Raw genomic sequence first — 18,963 nt, 5'->3', positions numbered from 1 at the left:
TCAAGTAACAATGTTTGTAAGCATAAATTATTCTGATCAATTACAGTAAAAAAAAAAAAAAAAAACGTCTCGGGGGGGAATTGTTCGCTAACGTTCGACAGAAAAAACTACAATGCCCAGCAGGAAAGCACAGTTTATGATTGACAGTCAGTCTGTCCAATCACAGCTCCTGAAATCTTGACACTACCGCATTGGGCACGGCTTCGTATCACACGAATGGAGGCGATCAGCGGGCAAACGTTTCATTTTACTCAATGAAATGCAATTTCCCACGGACACTTTTCAAATGTCTGCATCTCCACGCCACAGATGGTGATACGGGACTAGCAAAAGAAAAAAGAAGAAGAAGGCGTACGCCCGTGTGACCGAAAGGGTGATGGTGACTACACGAGGGATTGTCCAACGAGAGTAAATGAGAGGTAAAGGGAAAGAAGGGCCCGCCGTCATAGCCGGAGAGCTTCGGGGAAAAGTGGGTAGCGCCGCCTGACGGACCGCCAGATGAACCGGGGAGCCGCCGTCAGGAAACCGCGGTGCCGAGAAAACAGGTCTGCGATATCGGAGGGAGCGCCGCCAACAGCTCTCCATACGCTATCACACACTGTAAACAAAGATAGGAATCACGTTTAGTGTGGCGAATCGGACAATTGATTAGCGAGGATCTAGTGAGTGGTGGTCGTACTGTTAGCATTAGAGGGCCTCCATTTAGCTAACGGCTGAAAATAGCGATGTTTGTTTGCGGTGCTGTTCTTATCTGTGGAGACACTTGATGACACTGAAACCATGTATTAACCATTTGATTGCTGCTACACAACTGCTGATTTAATATGGATACGTTTTAGTTTAACATGTTTATTTTTTTATTTCTTTTACCTCAGGTGTGCTCTGACACTGACCTTAATTGATTGGACACAGACCTCATCACCTGTCATCTATCATCTTTCATGATACACTTGCATCCTACACAAAAACACACATTTTAATACACACACGCACAGTACCAGCATGGCCGAGCAGCAGCAGGAGGAGGAGGCAGCAGAGGGTGTGTATGTGGAGCACCAGTACATGTGCAGTGAGTGCCACCAGCTCTTCAACACCCTGGAGGATGTGCTGATCCACCAGCAGATCCACACCGGCCAAGAGGGAGACGGGGAGGTCATGACCATCCAGGGCATCGCAGAGATGGGGCAGAACCAGCAGTACCAGTGTCTGGAGTGTGGGTCCCTCCTCATGAACCCAGAAGAACTGCTGCAGCACCAGGAGATGCACATGAGAGAGGCGGGGATGGAGGTGGAGCATCAAGGTGAGAGATCTGATGGCGTGTAATTGATGCAACGGAAGTAAATGTATGACTTTTTTTTTTTCATAGCTACTACTTATACTAAGACACAACACTAACTGACTTTGTGTACGTTCCCCAGAGCTGTGTGAGGTTTTGGAGACTGAGGAAGGGTCTGAGGGTCAGATGTCTGGACCGGTTCAGTACCAGTGCCTGGACTGCCTGGCTCTGTTTGACTCACCCGAGACCTGGCTGGAGCACCGGCGGACCCACAGTAGGAGCAGTACACACAGTAACACAGAGATCGTGGTAAGGGAGATTTATTTAACATACGCATAACTGTAAAACATTTTTGTTCTTATCTGGGATGTAGAATTCATTTAACTTTTTACTGTATGAGTACTACAGTAGTCTTTCTGTTATTGTCACAGTAATTTTGCTTTCTAAATTGAACAGTCGTACCAAAAGCACGTTATTGAGCTGTAACAATGATGAATAAAGTGTGTATATTGGGCTACAGGAGTTAATGATGTAGGTTATATTCTGCTGACCCATTCACATCCTCGAACTAGATTTATGTGGAGTGTAAAGTGCATTGTCATCTTAGTTGAGACTATCAAAGTAGAGTTTGTGTGCATCAAAAATATAACAAGCCGTGTCTTCTTTGTTGGCCCTTGCAACAGGAGTATGTGCTCCAGCCCGATGGCACCATCACTCCACTGAACAACATGCAGAACTACGTACTGAGTGAGCAGCAGGCCGGGGAGATCTTGGCACAGGTACTTGGGATCGTAAACACCTCACAACAAGAGGAGTTAAAAGAGAACATGATAACGAGTTTTAAGGTTTGTACATTGCTGTGTGTCTGCTCCAGGTACTCGCTCAGCAGCAGCAGCAGCAGCAGCAGCAGCAGCAGCAGAAGAAACTTCAGTCCAAACCTGCTGCATCGTCCCGCTCCGCCCTGATGCCTCCCGTGACGGCCATCCCTGGCTCTGCCACCATGCACCTGCAGATTCTCACGGCTCAAGCTCTGGCAGACAACTCCAGTGCCCCCGGGCAACGCCGCTCCAAGCTGCCCCCCCTGTTGCCCGCAGTGGGCCGAGGCTTTTCTTCGGGAAAGCTGGGGGTCCAGGAGAACGGGGATCAGAGACTGGACTTAAGGTTGGCCCCCAGTGTCCAGGATGACACCCAGCAGCGGCAGCAGCCAACAGAGGTGGTGGTCATCCACCCGTATGAGTGCTCAGAATGCTCCCTTCTCTTCCAGACCCCGGAGGACTTCCTCCAGCACCAGGGAGAGCACTTCCTGGCTCAGGATAAAGAGAGTGGAGAGCCAGGCGTTATGAGTGGCTTCGAGGAGGTGCGAGGGAGGGAGGAGACGACGGAGAAGGTGGAGGACGTTAGGATTAGAGTGGCGGAGAAGAAAGCGGCGGTCTGGGCCAAGTCCCAACAGTGTGAGCTCTGCAACCGCACCTTCACCTCCGTCAACAGGCTGGCTGCTCACAAGCGCGTGCACGAGCAGGGAACGCACGAGTGTCCGGAGTGCGGCAAGGTGTTCAAGAAGGCGACGTCACTGCAGACGCACATGCGCACACACTCTGGTGTGGCCAGGTACTTGTGTGTGGACTGCGGCAATGGCTTCACCACTGAGATGACGCTTATCATGCACAGGTAAGCACCACAGCAGTCTACGTAACAGCTGACATGAACCTTTAATTCTTCTTCTGTCTGTTTCACCTTTTCCTCCTGGTGTCTTACAGGAAGTCCCACATTGCAGATCCACTTCACAAGTGTCAGTTCTGCAACAAAACCTTCACCAACATGACCAAGTACCTCTACCACCGTAGAACCCACCTCAACCGGGACTCATCCGGCACACCCGCCCCTGTCTCCATGGTAGTAAAATAAGCATACCCCCCCCACACACACAATTGCGTCCGCAACCTCAAGTTAGTATATCATTTCAATTTGGCATGTGCTTGTTTTCTTTTCCGCAGGCCTCAGCTCCAATAAGAGCATCTCTCTCTGCACTTGCCATCCTACAGAGAGCCAGAGAGAAGAATTCTCTCACTGATGAGGCGAAGCGCAACCTGCTGGCCCCTCTCTCAGAAGATGAGATGGAAAAAATGGGGGAAGATCCAATGCAGAGTTCTCAGAGCAAAGTGGTAGGAGGTGAAGTGGAGAAGCAAGCGGAGGACACCAACATGGAGGTGACTGCCCTGCTTGAAGGCAACACCGATGACCCGCAGCAGGTGGAGGAGGCCACAGAGTCTGACTCGGCTACAAACCATGCTCCCCCGGACGACGCCGGTGTTTTGGTCGCAGCTTCAGCTGCACCATCCGGCAAAGGGCCCTTTTCTTGTCGTTCGTGCCCTAAGACCTTCCTCTCCCAGCTGCAGCTCGTCCACCATCGACGCAAGTCACACGTCACCGAGCGCAGCTTTATTTGCGGCATCTGTGGCAAGTCTTTTAAGAAGCAGATCCACGTGCGCAACCACATCCGCATTCACACCGGTGAGCGGCCCTTCCAATGTTCCGACTGCGGCAAAACCTTCTCGTCTCTCGCCAATCTGATGAGGCACAATCTCATCCACTCCGGCGTGCGACCGTACCGCTGTGACGTCTGCCACCGCTCCTTCTCGCAGTCCTCCAACCTCCGCCAGCACAGCCTGCTGCACGCCAACGCTGCGACACTGGGCTGCCCGGACTGCCCTGCTACCTTTCGCTGGCCCACCAAGTTGGCGGCACATCGCTACACCCAACATCCAGGGTCTCCGGCCCCTTTCCCGTGTCCCCACTGTGAGGCCGGCTTCCTGACCAGGAGACAGCGAGACGGCCACTTTCTGGAGCAGCACCCCACGCTGGTGCAGGCCGGCACGGGGATCGAAGCGGGCAAAGAGACGGACAACCAAGCAGAGTCGGGCAAAGATCTGACCTCGGTGGCCTCCACCTCAACCACAGCTGGGACAGAATCAGGAGATTCGGCCAGTGTCGGGCGGGGGGGCCAAGATTGTAATATTTGCGGGAAGAAGCTCAATTCTCCCGCCAATCTGCGACTCCACAGACTGAGCCACTTCGCCTTAGGCCCCGGGCGGCCGCGGTGCACTGCCGGGAAGCGGCCTAAAGCCCACCAGTGTCTTATCTGCGGCAAACTGTTTGTGTCGTCCTCCGGAGTCGCTCTTCACCAGCGAGTCCACACCGGCGAGCGCCCGTTTCCCTGCCAAGTGTGCGGCAAGCGCTTCCGTCAGAACACGCACCTGCGAGAGCACCTGCGCACGCACTCGGGCGAACGGCCGTTTCGCTGTGAGGTGTGTGGAAAGGGTTTCATCCAGAGTATGCACCTGGCTGAACACCGGCGGACGCACACGGGCGAGCGGCCGCACGCGTGTCCGCAGTGCGGCAAAGCCTTCAAGACCTTCTCCAACCTGAGGAACCACAAGAAGACCCACGCCCGGCAGCAGAGGCTGGACGAAGAGGCCGCCGCCCAAGCCGCCATGGAGACCAGCTCTGCCGTGGCAGTGGTGGACGCTTCGGCGGTGGAGCTCGCTAACGGGCAGCCTCAGCTAATCCAGATCCAAGCCTCCGATCTTCAGCAGGTCAGGATGTATATCCTTCTTACGTTTTGTCTGTGTACTCTGTGCTGTTGGTTGAACTAACTCTGTATCCGGTTTTCCTCCTCTTAGACACAGGGCACTCCCACGATCATGTGCAATGAGTTTGGGGAGACCATAGCCATCATTGAGACCAGCGAGGGAGGAGCGCTGCCTCTGGAGCAGGCCTTGGAGATCTACCACACGGCTCTGGAGAACGGCCTCGCCATGGACACGGGCTTTATGGACGAACTGCAGCTCCTCTGAGCCGACAAAATAAATAACTGCCAAGTTCAGTATTGGTCTCGATACGGACTCCAACAAAGACGAATTGACTGCCGAGAGGTCGAGTATCCAGCTCAGACTTACTAGAGCTGGACTAAACAGATGTGAAGTTCAGCAATCAGACCAAAGTAATTCATCTTCCATCTTTTTACAAAGCTATGAGAGGGATCAGTATTAAAGTTTATTTAAATGATGCATAATAAAATAAAGGATTTGGCATTCATGAAGAAGGACTATTGGTTGTGCCTCAGATGACATTTGTACGATTCATTTTACCATTTATATGAACTTGATGTGACTTTTCTTCTGTTTAAAGGTTCGGTCGTGCTGTTGTAAATGGGTGAAATCAATAAATGTTTTTTCAAGGCGATACACATTTGTGACCCACGCGCTCATGCAACACCACCGTGTTACAGTTCACACAGCTCGACTCAACTGTACACTGGAGAGATGATGTGAACTTAATTACATTTTAGAAGGTGCTTCATTTTTAACATTCTTGAACCACGTATTGCATCTGTGCGTAAAGAAAAACCCATTTGTCACATGGCCAGCGATACAATCACTTTAATTGAACACCTATTTTTATTTGCATACTGAAAGATACAGATACAAACTTAAGATATTCATATAAATTCCTCTTGTATACTGGAACAGTAAAACAAGGAGTATAACACAAAAACATTAATAGCCATATTTATTGTTTTTTTCCATTTCATTTGTTTTACCTGCGGTAACGGGTGTCTTAAAAGTCAACTCATGTTCAATGACATTTTTCCTTAATAATATGAGTCTACAGACTCTACAGTAATTATTTACAACACAACCAAGTATTAGATCCTACCAGCTCTTTGATTCATTACCCTCCCCTCACTTCCCCCAGTTTTCTCTCTGCCTGCCTAAAAAGGTCCAGAGAGAGCAATAAAGTGACAAAGGGAGGAAGAAGGGAAGGAAAGAGGCGGAGGAAGGAGATGTACAGGTGTTGAGGCTATAAAATCAAACTTAGCGGGGGGGGGGGGGGTTGTCTAAAAACATACGGCTTATTACTGCTGAAAGAACAGAAAGGTCCACGTCGTGTTCGTCGTCCTCTCTGTAATGAACAATAAAAATAACTGCACCGCAGGTACTCGCTGAGGTGAGAGGCCAGTCAAGGGAAGACGAGAACGGAGGAACTGTACAAGAGCCGAGCAGCTTCTCACACCTGCCTCCAAAATGATTAAAAAAAAAAAAAAAACAGCTGGTAAAAATAAAAGGAAACATCTGCCAGCAATGAGAACAGAAGTAAGGAACGGGGTTCACTGCAATGATAAGAGTAATAATCATAATAATAACCATAGGAATAGTACAACAACAAACTGAATATGACAACGTTAAATACAAATCAAATTTTTAAAAAAAAGTTAATAAAACGGCTTGGCAATAGAGGATGAAGGCCTCATCAGCCTGACCTCTATGACTAAGAGCCAGGATGTGCCCGTTGACTCTGACCCACCTCCTTCCTTCATGGCCAGCGAATGAGAGGCACAGGAATGCTCGGTTCCGACCTACTGGCATGTGCTTGGGTCAATCGCAAAAAGGGAGGACACGGCCAGACAGGTACCCGCAGGAATGATGGCACTGCCGGAAGTCCACTTTGAGTTTCAGTCAATTTCTCAGACACTCCTGGTACATCTCTCCCCCTGAAGGTCTACATGTGGACAATAAAATGGAGAATAAGCTCTTTCCAGGTCCAGAGCAATAGTTCTCTTGTTGATTCAAATGGTTTCCGGCTGTTGAGGGCCCAGCCCCCTAATGTCAGCAGAAACAAGACACGAGCTGAGAACAGTTCAGTCTAAATACAGGTTTGTTCCTCACGCAGATACGTACTGCTTTACTCCTCTAACGCTATTAAAACAAATATCAAAACATATAATGTTCTTGTTTTAAAGCCGCTGACTTTTCATTGTCTCTCGATGGGTTGAGCAGGTCTCTGCGTCCAAAAAAACAAGAACCCTCTATTCTTCAAGGCAAATGAGTGCACAATGGTCCTTCGTTCACTGGCATCAATGGGAGCGTTTCCCACGGAGGTTAATACAGAGTGCGAATTCAAGTGTGGTAATTAAGAGTTTGCAGTGTATATGTATATGTATATATATATATATATATATATGTATATGTATACATATATATATATATATATATGTATATATATATATATATATATATATATATGTGTGCATTGTGGTGGTGTCAGGAAGTAGTTCTTGTGCCATGGGAGTTTCATGCATCTTACCAAAAAAATAAAGTCCCAACATTGCATAAAAAACATCATTCCGTCTCACCGGTTGGGTGCTAAGGATGGAAGGAAACCAGGATCAGGCCAGAGGAGGGTTAAGAGTGTGGATTAAAGTAAGTGTGTGTGTGTAGGGGGTGGAAAGGTGTGACTTCAACAGTCACTGATTGGTCAATTTCATTTGTCAGCGTCCCTCATCTAGAAGACTCCTGTGAATCACGAGGATCATCGGGGCTCCCCTCAGTCCCTTGCTCCACGTCTTCATCCTGCAGGTCCCCACCTCCCCTCATGGACCCTTCTCCTGACTGGGAGCCGGAAGGTCCAGGGAGGGGGCCGAGTGAGTCAGGGATGCCCAAAGCGGAGACATCAGAGGGGGCAGCCGTCTGCATGATCTTCTGCCGTACCTCCCTGATCTTCAGCTGCAGACACACCTTGGTAGGAAAGATATCGGAGTATCTCGCCTGGAAGGCTGCAGTGGCTTGAGCTAAAAACACGACAACAAAATAAACCCGACAGGAATCAACAAGGGTAAATGAATGCTGAATATGCTTGTAGATATACTGTAGTGTGTGTTCTTATCTTACCTGAGGGAAAGAAGCCCTGCTCCTGGAACAGCTGCATGACCAGCGCTCGTCTCTGGTCCAGTGTTCGCCTCAGGGAGGAGTAGGGCACCTTATCAAACTCCATATCGGTCAAGATGTCTTCTCCGTCTGTGGCTGGGTGAGGGACAAACATGTGGAGAGGACGAGTCTTTAGGGAACTAGTTACAATAACCTTTTTTTGAATTTAGTTTATGTCCCTTCAGGCCCATCATCTTTGATACACTGTGAGAGGACGGAGCAACAAAGCAGGAGAAATACAGCAGTGGCTACAACATTTCTCCATACATACGACAAATGACCTTAAATGAGACACATTGAGACTCTTAGCACTGCCCCGTGTGTGTTACCTGCTCTGTCAAAGGTGAAGATGTCTCCCTCACACTTGGCGGCACTTTTCGGCGTGTTGGGCTCTGAGCTGCAGCTTGAGCGCCGCCGACTCTTTCTCTTAGGAGACACTTGCTCGTCAGTGGCTGAGTCCAAATCTAGAAGCAGCCAAAATAAAAAAAGTTAATCAGCGGAGATCAAATTTATCAGGATTCATCACAAAAATCTATATGGAGCATCATGTAACTCAATAAACACTAGAGACAGTTCTACCTTTTGCTTCCTTGAACAACAGCAACTATTCGCCAAATAAATGCACAGTCATGACGGTCACTGCAGCTCTTCTACAGTGCTCAGGTTAAAAGCATGTAGTCAGAGTATCACGAGAGTCAAACCTGTAGAGTTCTTCCTCTTGCGGCGATAACTGCCCAGAATGGCTCGTGGTGAAGTGGCCAGACTCTGCAGGGTGGGTGAAGGCAAAACCTCCTCAGGCCGAAACTCCGGCAGCTCAGCAAAGCGCTCCTCGAAATACACCTCTGACAGCACCCTGCCCGACCAACACACACACACACACACACACACAATATACAGTATATACACACCGTCCAGCAAAGGTTTATGCAACCTCACTACACACAAGATTCATAAAGGTGTTAACTCACTTGTCTACCGAGTCAAAAGTCTTCTTAAGTGGTGGTGGGCGGGCTTTGACTTTTTTGGTTGGAGGACCCTCTTTGTCAGCCTGTGGGGGGGGCAGGGTTAGTTCTGTGGCTGATGGAGGGGGGTGAGGTGAGGAGGGGAGGGACTCCTTCCATCCAGCCTGCACGGAAAGTTGAAATGAGGAGTTATCTATTAGCACTTTGTCGCATTTCGCGACAAAAACCTAAACAGGGTGGCAGCTGGCTTGAAGGAGATCGCCTGAACGTTTCCTAATTGCTGTGGGTTATACTGCATTGCATTTGATTTCCATTGATTATAATATAAAACATGTTTTCTGTAGTGCAAATGTCAGAAGCGGCTACATCTCCAGTCTGATCTCAAGCGCACAGCTGATAGGTACGTGATGTCTTTACATGACGTAAGGTAGCGCTCTCTGTGGTCGAGTTCTCTGCCACCGTTACGGCTGTAGTAGAATTATTAGATGTTACGCTTGACCAAACTTCATTTTGAATTAGTGACAGCGCTGCTTTTCCCCCCCAAAATGTAATATTAATTTTGATATTCGAATATCTGGTATTTTTTTTAAATATCTGGTATAATTTCATTATGTTAGAGGTTGTGTGTGGGGTTCTTCTCACCTCTTTGGTGGTTGTGCTTTCTCTGTGTTGTGTGTCAAAGGAGTCCGCTGCACTGGAGCCCTCCAGGGGTCGGTCACAGGACGGCGGCTCCTCAGCAGGATGCCCCGCCAGCTCAGCATCAAAGGAGAAGCGACTGGTGGCTGCAGCTACTCTCTCTTTCTCCCTCTCTCTCTCCCTTTCTCTCTCTTTTCCTCGGCCTCCTCCTTCATAGCTGCCTACGGGAATGTTCGCCAGCGTTGCCTTCACCTTCTGAGGGGTCCTGACTGGAAGCTGGGTTAGTTTCGGTGTACCTGGTACACTGCCTGTAAAAAAACGGTAAAGAGGAAGACAAGTTTAAAATAGAACATCAACAAAATAATTCCCTTAAAATTAGAACCACGTGAATCCAAATGAGACATGCCGCCGTACCAGGTGTCTGGATTGGAAGAGGACTGCAGGGCCTCGTGGACACAGCTGAGCCACTTGGAGGTGCCACTGAGCTGCAACTGCCGGAGGTCTGCCTCTCCAGATGTCTGTCCGAATGAGTCAGCAGCTCCGTCTGCCTCTCAGCCGGTCTGTCTGCCTGTCGATCTGCAGGTCTGTCCGGCGGCAGGTGCCTGTCTGCCTGTCTGTCCGGATGGGGCTGCGGATGCGGGTGTGTGATGGTGCTGGGGGTGACTGTGTGTTTGGACAGGATGTGGGGGGACACGGTGGAAGGGCTGGAGATGGAGTACACCACGCTGGGGGGTACTGCTGTCATGGAGACCATCCCTGTTGCCATGGTGACGTTCGGAGAAGGAGGGTAGATGGCGGCGACTATCTGGCCCCCGGAGCCTGAGCCGGGGGCCGAGGGGGGGGGCTGTGGAGACTGAGCCGTGGCCAGGAGAGGTGGCTGCCCTGAATGAAGGGAACAGGACCAGGAAGACAAATGTTATTTTTGTTACATACAACACATTGTATAACATGTTCACATCATTAAATGTCCATTTGGCTGCTTTATTCCTGATTATTATCACAAATTAGTGATTCAATCTCTCTTGTCAACTGTCCAGATTATAACCTGTGAATGTTTTAGCATGGGGAGGTATTTAACTAGACCTACTGCGATTGGTAGATGTGAATCTAATCAAGAGACACATGTGGATCGACAAACAAGTTAAAGTGTAAGCCAGCTGGTTTAGCATTGTTCATCAGACGGCAGATGTTAATGTTAAATCAGGTGCAGTTAATACATTTTATTTCATGAAAGAATACATTTTTTGGTATAAAACTGTTGTAACGGAGGGCAGACTTTATTTCCCCAGCATGTTTGAGCTAACGGCGTTAAAGCAGCTTAGAGACACACATTGACAGAGGATCTTTAGGCCGGTCAGCAGAAAGAAGATCATCATCATCTGAAAGTTAGGAACCTGAAGATTAATTTGAGAAGTAGCTCAGTAGTGTGAGTCAAGCTGTTCTAATCAGAAATAAATATTAATCAATAATTCATGAATTTAAAAAAATCAAAATAAATTGTGAAACTGTAGAAGGGTTTAGAACATTATGATGGAAGTATGTGATGACCATTCCCATACTTACCTATGTCTCATAACTCTAATGTTTGGGTTGATATTGGGTTGTAAGAATCCTTACAAAATACCAAATTAATACACCAAGACCTTGAGGAACACCATAGACTGTAGACATTTGCTCTCAGGTGAGCACTTCTGTTATGCAAACTGTTAGGAAATAGGTCATTTTATACAAATGGTCTCACTCCAATGAAATGGCTAATATACAATTGCATAAAGAACAGAACCAATGAGCTCTCCACAGCACTGACCTGCAATCAGTGGCTGAACCAGCGTCTGACCCGGCGGTGCGATAGCTGTGAATCCGAGTGTGGCCAGGGGCGATTGCCCGTATGCAGATCCGGGCACCGACAGGCTGGTGGAAGAGCCTGTTGTGGTGGAGACCAGAGGCAGAGTGGAGGAGACCCCTGGAGTGGACTGGACATAAGTGATCCTGGACGAGGAGGTACCGTAAAAGGGAAGAGGTGATAAGAGGAAAGAAATATGAGGAATTAAATATGAAGAGAGGGAGAGTGAAGATGGCGTTTTTTTTTGTCACGACAAAATGTGAATAAAGGTGACAGAAAGTGTTTATTATAAGAAGTTATTGTACAATAATGAGCCAGAACAGGAACAAAGGGAACAGACACATGATTAGAAAGAAAGAGGAAGACATAAGAGAAGTGGTGCAGTGAGGGTCAGTGGGTGAGTGTACATCACATCGAGCAGCACTGGATGACTAGTGCTATAAGTGTGTGTGTGGAGCTGAGAGGTAGTGTGGGGGTGGCAGGCAGAGGCAACTTGTGCCACCAGCAGCATGACTAACACACCCAGAATAGAGCTGCACTGCTGCAGCTGCACCCCTGCTGCAGTTTTTGTTTCTCGTATATTGTTTTGCTCGCTGTGCTTTAAGAGATATGAACTTCCTTATACATGGCATCATTTATCAACAACCAGAACGTAACTGGAGTGACTTCAATCCATAAACTACGTATTTATTTTTAACACCTTTTAAACTGTAGTCAGCTAAATATAACTACCTTCTTTGAAACCGTGGTAGACATGAAGTGGCCTATTTGGAAAGATACTTCATTGTGTCTGAAACGGTTGAAAGCACCTTCATCATCTGTCCAATGAGTGAAAATTGTAAATATTCTTTTTGATTGTTTTCTATTTTTATATACACAATTTCTGAGCATGTTCCCTCAATTTCCAATTCCAAGATGGGTGCAGCAGAATTAGATTTGGTTAAGTGATGTTTACTGCAATGCCCATTAGTGGTCTAATGACTGCTGGAGTAGTATATTCTGAAATATGCTTCAATAGCCAGCACAGCACAGCACCAAAGCAATAATGGGGATCAGAGCTGGTCCATCTTTCTCATGTTTGCTCTTGTGTTGAAACTCCTTTTTCTAAATATCTATTCTGGAGCATGTAGACAGGACATGCGAGCAGCACACCTGATCCAATTATTTTCTGAAGCACTCTGTGAATACTTTGATGGAGATCATCCGTTGGATTGATATCACACAGAAACAAATATTTGGCTGATATAAAACCTCTCCTGAGATCCACAGGGTAGGATGAGTGAGGCGGGCATATGTTCATGACAGAGCTGAGTCAAGCTTTACTGGCACATCATGTGTTTACATCCCCTTTCAGACATCTGATCTGTAACCTTGTTGGGTTTATTCATCTCCCTAAAATCTGGCTCGTGTAGAGTATTTTGTTGGTAAAAGGGTTTATTAGACAGATTTGATTTCCGTGCGCACATGAAATGCTAATTAAAATGTATTACACAGCTATCTTAAGAGGGCGGCATGAGACGCTTGATTAGATCACAACATTGTGTTTTGAAGAACACAAAATACTGCAAACATAGGAGCAACATGCTGAAATGTTTACTTACAAGGTGAAGTGCATTTCTGAAAGAGCCTATGTACAGTGAAAGGTGGGAGGGTTTCACCTCATCCAAATAAATAAATTGCGAGGCAGGCAATGTCAGAAAAGCTTTTCACAGTCAATTTAGAATAACTGTTGGGGCTGAAAACTAATTTGCACTCTTTGCTGAGTTTATTCTGGTGCACCAAAGTGGTGACGTTTAGCGTTTAGCACAGACTATTAGTTAGTTGACATAGTATTGCTGTTCACCAGTTATCAAGTCAGCAGTGGAGAGCAAAAGCACAAAAGGGCGGTGAAGGTTCAAGAGGGATAGGATCCATATTCATTCTTTCACTGTGTTTTGTTGGTCATCGTCTACCTGGTGGGAGCTGGAGGCAGGAGTACAGCCTGGGAGGGGGCCGATCCTGGAGCCACCACAGCAGCTGTGCCCACCGTTACAGGGAAGGGGCTGCCAGGGTGGACCGCTCCACCGTGGGACAGCTGGGACTGGACCACAGGCATGGGAGCTATTTGGATGATCTGGCATGGGAAGAGGAACCCATAAAGAAAGGTATACGACAAATACAAACTGGCAGTGATAGTGGTGAGCTAATCATCTGTTTTCACTTAGCGTTATTAAAGTTCTCATGTCAGTGTCTCCACTGAAGAGCTCACTGACCTTGCTTCCCATCTGAGCACCGTTCTGAACCGGAAGAGGCGGAGCAACAATGGGAACCTGCTGGGCTGGTGCTGTCCGTAGTGTTGCCATCGGAACAAACATTTTGCCCTGGAGCACTGGAGACTGTGTGTGCACTGAGGCAAAGAAGGACAAAGAGGGAGAGTGGGCATTTTATTATAAGTCACAACATGACTATACTTACTTACTGTGATGATTGCAGTTCTAAGACTCTCACCTCTCGTTCCAGGGCTAACCACTCCCACTGCTGAGCTGGACGAATACCCCGTCAGTGAACTTGTCATCTGCTGCCTTCCATTGGCCAGGGACATGTGTGTGGGTGGAGCTGTGGGCAGGTTGAAGATACTGGTTGGCTGGCTGAGCTGCTGAGGTGGACTCTTTGGGTTGGCGTTGGCAGGTAGGGTGGGCAGGATGTACTGAACCTGTGTGATACCCTTACCCCCAGGGGACGCTAGGGAGGAGGCGGGAAGGAACTGGGGCTGAAGCAGGGACAGAGGCAGAGGCCCGTTGGTTTGGTTGTGCGGTACTGAAACAGCGGAGGAGGAAAAGGCCTGCTGCTGGGAGGGATGGTGGTGGTGGTGGTGGGAGGGTGTGATGAGCTGTACAGCGGGTTGAGCAGACAGAGCCCCTCCTAACACCAAATTAGTCACTACACCACCAGGGCCAATGCCTCCAGCTAAAGGATTAAGTGATGAGGAGTAGTACCCACCCCCTGTGGCTGGAACCCCTCCTCCTGAACCAATCAGAAGGTGTGGCTGCTGATGGGGAGTCAGGGACTTCCTCTCTGGCGGATGCGGGCTGGATGTGCCTCCATCTCTGGTTCTGCTGGCGATTGGGAGGGGCGTGCTGATGACAGGGCGCATTACATTGGTCACCACCGTAGACGCCACCCTGACAGCGCCAATCCCCATGAGGGGGTTCACCCCCAGGGAACCTGCTGATGAGGTAGTGGAGATGACCGAATGGCCAGAAGAGAGGGAGAGAGATGTGGCTTGCACTCCGCCGCCGCCGCCGCCGCCTCCTCCTCCTCCTCCTCCTCCTCCCTCTCCCCCAAATGTGTCCTTACTCTCTCCCTCTCCTCTTTCCTTCCTCCTGTGATCTGAAAACCCTCCCCCTCCTGATCTCCCCTCATCATAACGCTTGCTGCTGGGGTAAGAGGACAGTGAGACACTCCTGACATGAGGGGTATGGTGTGAGGAAGACGATAAGGCAGAGGAGCAAATGACTGGAGCAAAAACTCTCTGAAAAGAAAGAAAGAGACAAACAGATACAATTATTTAGAGAAAACAACACAATTAAATACTAGAACAGGAGTAAAAAAATGATTGTTCAAACCGGTTACCTTCCGATCACTTTCGTCTCCAGAACCGTTCTCACTATCGCTGTCAGTCACCCGCTCCTTACACTTGAGGTCTATGGAGCTGCTCGGATAAGGGTCCTCTGTGGAGAAGAGAAACACACTACAGCTACACTTGACAATCCTTGCAATTCATAATCCGATCAAGTCAGATGTACTTAGAGTCTGAATCAGCTCTTAAAGCCACCGGATCTTTATAATCAAAACATGGAAGTGGTCAAAAACTGGACTCAATTTAGCCACATTAGGAGCTAGTAAGATTTCAACATGCAGTTGCTGGAAATGTACAAAGTGGGTCAGAGTCGCAGGAAGCAGTGGTGCCATCAATTGTTAACTAATCTAATCTAACATTCGGCTTCATGGGCAGCGAAGGTCTGATTTCTCACCAATGACATCATCGTCTCCCTCCTCCTCACAGATGACCATGCGCTCCTCGTCACTGGTCATGTCCTCGCTGACCCCCCTCTGGGACCGGGACAGGGGCGGGGCATGACTGGGGAACTGACTGCCACCATCCCCACACATCTTTAAAAAAAAATAAAAAATAAAAAATAAAAAGAGTAAGAGATCCTGTAGCAGAGACGCCTTTGAAACAAGTGATTTCTCATTGATGTGTGTTTTATAACTTGTACATGCCTGGAGTGTCAAAATGTCTTCTCACTAAATGTTAATGTTAAGTATGAAAGATGACGTTTTATCATAGAAAAATGCCTTGTATTCCATTGTTACAAAAAACGAAAAATGATAATGAATGTTTTTACCTGTGCCAGTTCTGTCAGGGCCTGTGGATTCCCCCTGTCACTCTGCTCCAGGCTGTGCATGGCACTTTGAGAGAAGGCTCTGGGACGGGTCAGCTGGCCCACATGACCTTCTCCTGTGTTCCTCTCAGACACGCCCACCAGACCTGGACCGACCCCCTTGAGCTCCACAGAATGGGGCTCTATCAGGGGGGGGGGGGAAAGAGGTCCGTTAGAGGACTTGAAAGGACATCAACGTTGTAAATGAGATGTTACAAAAACATACATGTTGTATATTGTGATGTCTGAGTGAAACCAACCTGTGGACTCGGACATGCTCCTCTCTCTGATGTCTTTGCCCCCTGGCACCCCACGGCCCTCTGAGCTGGACTTCTTCCTGTCTTTGTTACACCACTTCCAGTCTGGGTGAGCCTTAAAGTGGGCCTCTTTTACCTGGGAACAGGATTAGAGACAGGAGGGAGGGATGAAGTAGGAAAAATATATAGCATACATTATCTGTGTCAACATTTACCAGCAGTATATCTTAACTAAAATAAATGACTATGGCTGTAACGGGGAATACCTGAAAAAGCTGTCTTGTGTCTTTATTAAAGGACTTGTAGGCTTGACATTAACTTGTTTGCTCACCAGACACTGTGACTCGTGGTTATCTAAAGTTACTAGCCACTAAGCATTTACATTAGCCACAATTTTGTTGTTGTAAAATGTTGTTTTTAGATGTTTTATTTGATTAAAGTTGACTGGTGTCCTACAAAAGACTCTGTATGGCATGCCCTATACACAGCTGGTACTAAAAGACGATGACTCATCAATTGGTGTCAATTTATCAACAACTTAATGCCACAGTTGGCCACATGGGGCACAAATACCAAACACACTCTAACAGAAAACTTTATTATAATAATAAGGAATTTAGCGTGTCTGTTTTGGCTCATACAGCCAGGTTTTTAATGCCCATGTGAACCCTGACGATAGTTCATCGTCATGTATCAAGAATCATTAAGCTGTACGTCAAACCTCTTCAATTTTTGTGGGTTTTTTGGGTCTGCAAATGCATCGGTGCGTACCTGGAAGGCCAAATCGTGGTACTTTTGTTTCTCCTTTGGTCCGAGAGCGTACCACCACTCCCCAAGGATCTTGCTGACTGTCCTGTTGTCCTGGTTCGGGTGCCGCTGGTGCACCAATGCTCGATGGCGCTTACTGAAAATCATGAATGCATTCATTGGACGCCGGATGTGGTCCTTCTCCCTCTGAAAGATTAAGTGACAAAGATTAGTAAATGGAGCATTTAGAATTATGACTTTGATGATGATGGGAGCGGTGAAAAGACTACCTTTCCAGGGCTGCTCTTATCTCCGTCTTTGGGCAGCGCACTGAGGGACTGAGTGCGTCTCTTTACTGGCGATGTAGAGAGGGGCTGCTCTGGTACGACACTTGGGAGGAAGCTGAAAGGAGACAAAACAGCCCTCCGTTTGTTATCTTTATTAGATATTTGCCTTGAGGACAATATGCACATGCAGGCTTACGCCTAAGCACTACTTACTCCTTCCCTCTTTAATATTTAAAACTGGGACATTTTCTACTTTGTAACCAGTATTATTTATCTTAGAACTGCAACTCTATCAGATATAGACACAGAGCACAAGTAGTTCATCTCTCATGAGATACATCAGCAGATTTAGCAGATAGCGCATCCATTTCAATGGCTGACAGCCTGGCCACTGCCTTTCATATAGTGATAGAGCCCAGAGATGGAATGCTTTTGTTCCCATCTGCTTTGTTCTGGCAGTGAGCTCTTCTGCCCAAATTAGCGTGAGGATACAGAAAATATCACACTCCCATACTGTATGTGTGGGTACACAGAACCACACTGAAAATGAGTATGAGGGCTGACTTGGACAAATAAATAACCCCTTTTTATGATAGGGTTGTATGTACAGTGTGTATCTTTATGTGTTCATGTAAGCTCAAAGGTTAGTACATAAAATCCCAGTAAAAAAAAAAATAAAAAAAAATTAAAACGTACAGGTCATCCACATCACTCTCCGTCTCGCTGTCAGGCCTCTCTCTCTCCGCATCTCCTTTCTCCTTCTCTGGAGGCAGCTCATCGGCAGAGGGGGGAGGCCGGCATGGAGGAGCTCTCTCTGTAGTGGGAGGTGCCTCTGCAGGCTGCTGTGACAGCGCTGCCACCCCCTGACACTCTGAGGAAGAACAACAAAGAGACGCATACGTGTTTAGGGCAAAGTAAACCATACCTGGTAATCAAAACAGTATTCAAATCTAAGGAAAACGACATGAAACTGGTGATGATACATTTTCTGGAACCATTTCGTCAAACATTAAATGTATTGAATACCTGTCTTCAGACTGGCTGCTTGGGGGTGGTTGACTGGGTGCTGGCCCTCTCCTGGCTGAGAAGAGGCATCTGATTGAGTGGGTGCCAGGAAAGGGACCAATGAATGCCAGGGGAAGACTGGAACTGACCGGGGCTCTACGTTGGTCCACACTGCAGAGGAAAAACAGCGTTGTTTATTACAGACAACAACCATCTGATTATTATCATTCAGAATACCAAAATGCTATTTCCTTATTTGGGGAATCAAGGCCCTCAGTGCAACACTCCCACAGGAGAAGCTTTTCCAAGTCAAACCATAAACTGTAATAATTTCTGTTGTTTTGGCATCAGACTAGGTGAATGCAATTAATTACCCGGCAGAATACAGAAATATCAGCACTTTGAGAACTGCAGAGAATATCAGCCCTGCCACAGTAGCCCACCTCCGGCCACTTAACTGGTTAAATCACTCCAACAACAACAGATCTACAGGACTCTCTGTTCTCAATAACAGGCTGGATGGAAGAACAGAAACTGGTACACTCTGAACCCCCACAAATAAGGAAGTGACTGTATAAATCATATCTTTATTTCCATTATTGAAAAAGATCTTTTAATGAGGATGATTTTCCCAAAAACTTTAAAGTAACAAAAGCTGCGTCCTATAAGCTTTCTAAAATATGATCGGTACCTCATTAACACATTTGTTGCATTAAACAACAAGTAAACAATATTGAAACATTGCTGTTATATGGAACAGAT

General features: G+C 47.4%; 2 protein-coding genes across 5 annotated transcripts in view; one reads left to right on the top strand and one right to left on the bottom strand.

Annotated features, from left to right (window-relative positions):
• Positions 1–83: 83 nt before the first annotated feature.
• Positions 84–5,518, top strand: znf526 (zinc finger protein 526). 2 transcript variants are annotated; one of them, XM_076108822.1, is made up of 8 exons: positions 84–419; positions 876–1,300; positions 1,419–1,585; positions 1,960–2,055; positions 2,151–2,944; positions 3,034–3,169; positions 3,271–4,869; positions 4,957–5,518. In XM_076108822.1, exons 2-8 carry the CDS (start codon positions 1,003–1,005, stop codon positions 5,128–5,130), a joined length of 3,264 nt encoding a protein of 1,087 aa, XP_075964937.1. In that variant the 5' UTR covers positions 84–419; positions 876–1,002; the 3' UTR covers positions 5,131–5,518. The 2 variants fall into 2 exon arrangements, with proteins under 2 accessions (XP_075964937.1, XP_075964936.1); XM_076108821.1 differs by having other exon boundaries at positions 84–545.
• Positions 5,519–5,699: 181 nt separating this feature from the next.
• Positions 5,700–18,963, bottom strand: part of cicb (capicua transcriptional repressor b) — a 34,157-nt gene continuing 20,893 nt past the window's right edge. The window contains exons 3-22 of one of the 3 annotated variants that reach the window (XR_012959087.1): positions 18,223–18,372; positions 17,893–18,067; positions 17,200–17,311; positions 16,934–17,116; positions 16,166–16,298; positions 15,870–16,048; positions 15,495–15,633; positions 15,094–15,191; positions 13,969–14,992; positions 13,734–13,867; positions 13,434–13,594; positions 11,446–11,627; positions 10,053–10,520; positions 9,645–9,946; positions 9,009–9,166; positions 8,742–8,902; positions 8,370–8,504; positions 8,005–8,136; positions 6,641–7,904; positions 5,700–6,349 (exon numbers count right to left, since the gene is read on the bottom strand). Coding sequence is in view for 2 of the 3 variants with exons in the window: in XM_076108819.1 (XP_075964934.1) it covers positions 7,615–7,904; positions 8,005–8,136; positions 8,370–8,504; positions 8,742–8,902; positions 9,009–9,166; positions 9,645–9,946; positions 10,053–10,520; positions 11,446–11,627; positions 13,434–13,594; positions 13,734–13,867; positions 13,969–14,992; positions 15,094–15,191; positions 15,495–15,633; positions 15,870–16,048; positions 16,166–16,298; positions 16,934–17,116; positions 17,200–17,311; positions 17,893–18,067; positions 18,223–18,372 (4,316 nt within the window). In the remaining variant the exon portion in view is untranslated. Of the gene's footprint in view, positions 7,905–8,004; positions 8,137–8,369; positions 8,505–8,741; positions 8,903–9,008; positions 9,167–9,644; positions 9,947–10,052; positions 10,521–11,445; positions 11,628–13,433; positions 13,595–13,733; positions 13,868–13,968; positions 14,993–15,093; positions 15,192–15,494; positions 15,634–15,869; positions 16,049–16,165; positions 16,299–16,933; positions 17,117–17,199; positions 17,312–17,892; positions 18,068–18,222; positions 18,373–18,963 lie in introns of all 3 variants that reach the window. The other 2 variants (XM_076108819.1, XM_076108820.1) reach the window with 2 other exon arrangements.

This window comes from Anarhichas minor, unplaced genomic scaffold (genome assembly GCF_050575085.1).
Source record: "Anarhichas minor isolate MPS153535 unplaced genomic scaffold, ASM5057508v1 ptg000041l, whole genome shotgun sequence".
NCBI lineage: Eukaryota > Metazoa > Chordata > Actinopteri > Perciformes > Anarhichadidae > Anarhichas > Anarhichas minor.
Note: the sequence above shows the minus strand (reverse complement) of the source record. Positions and strands in the feature narration are given on the sequence as shown.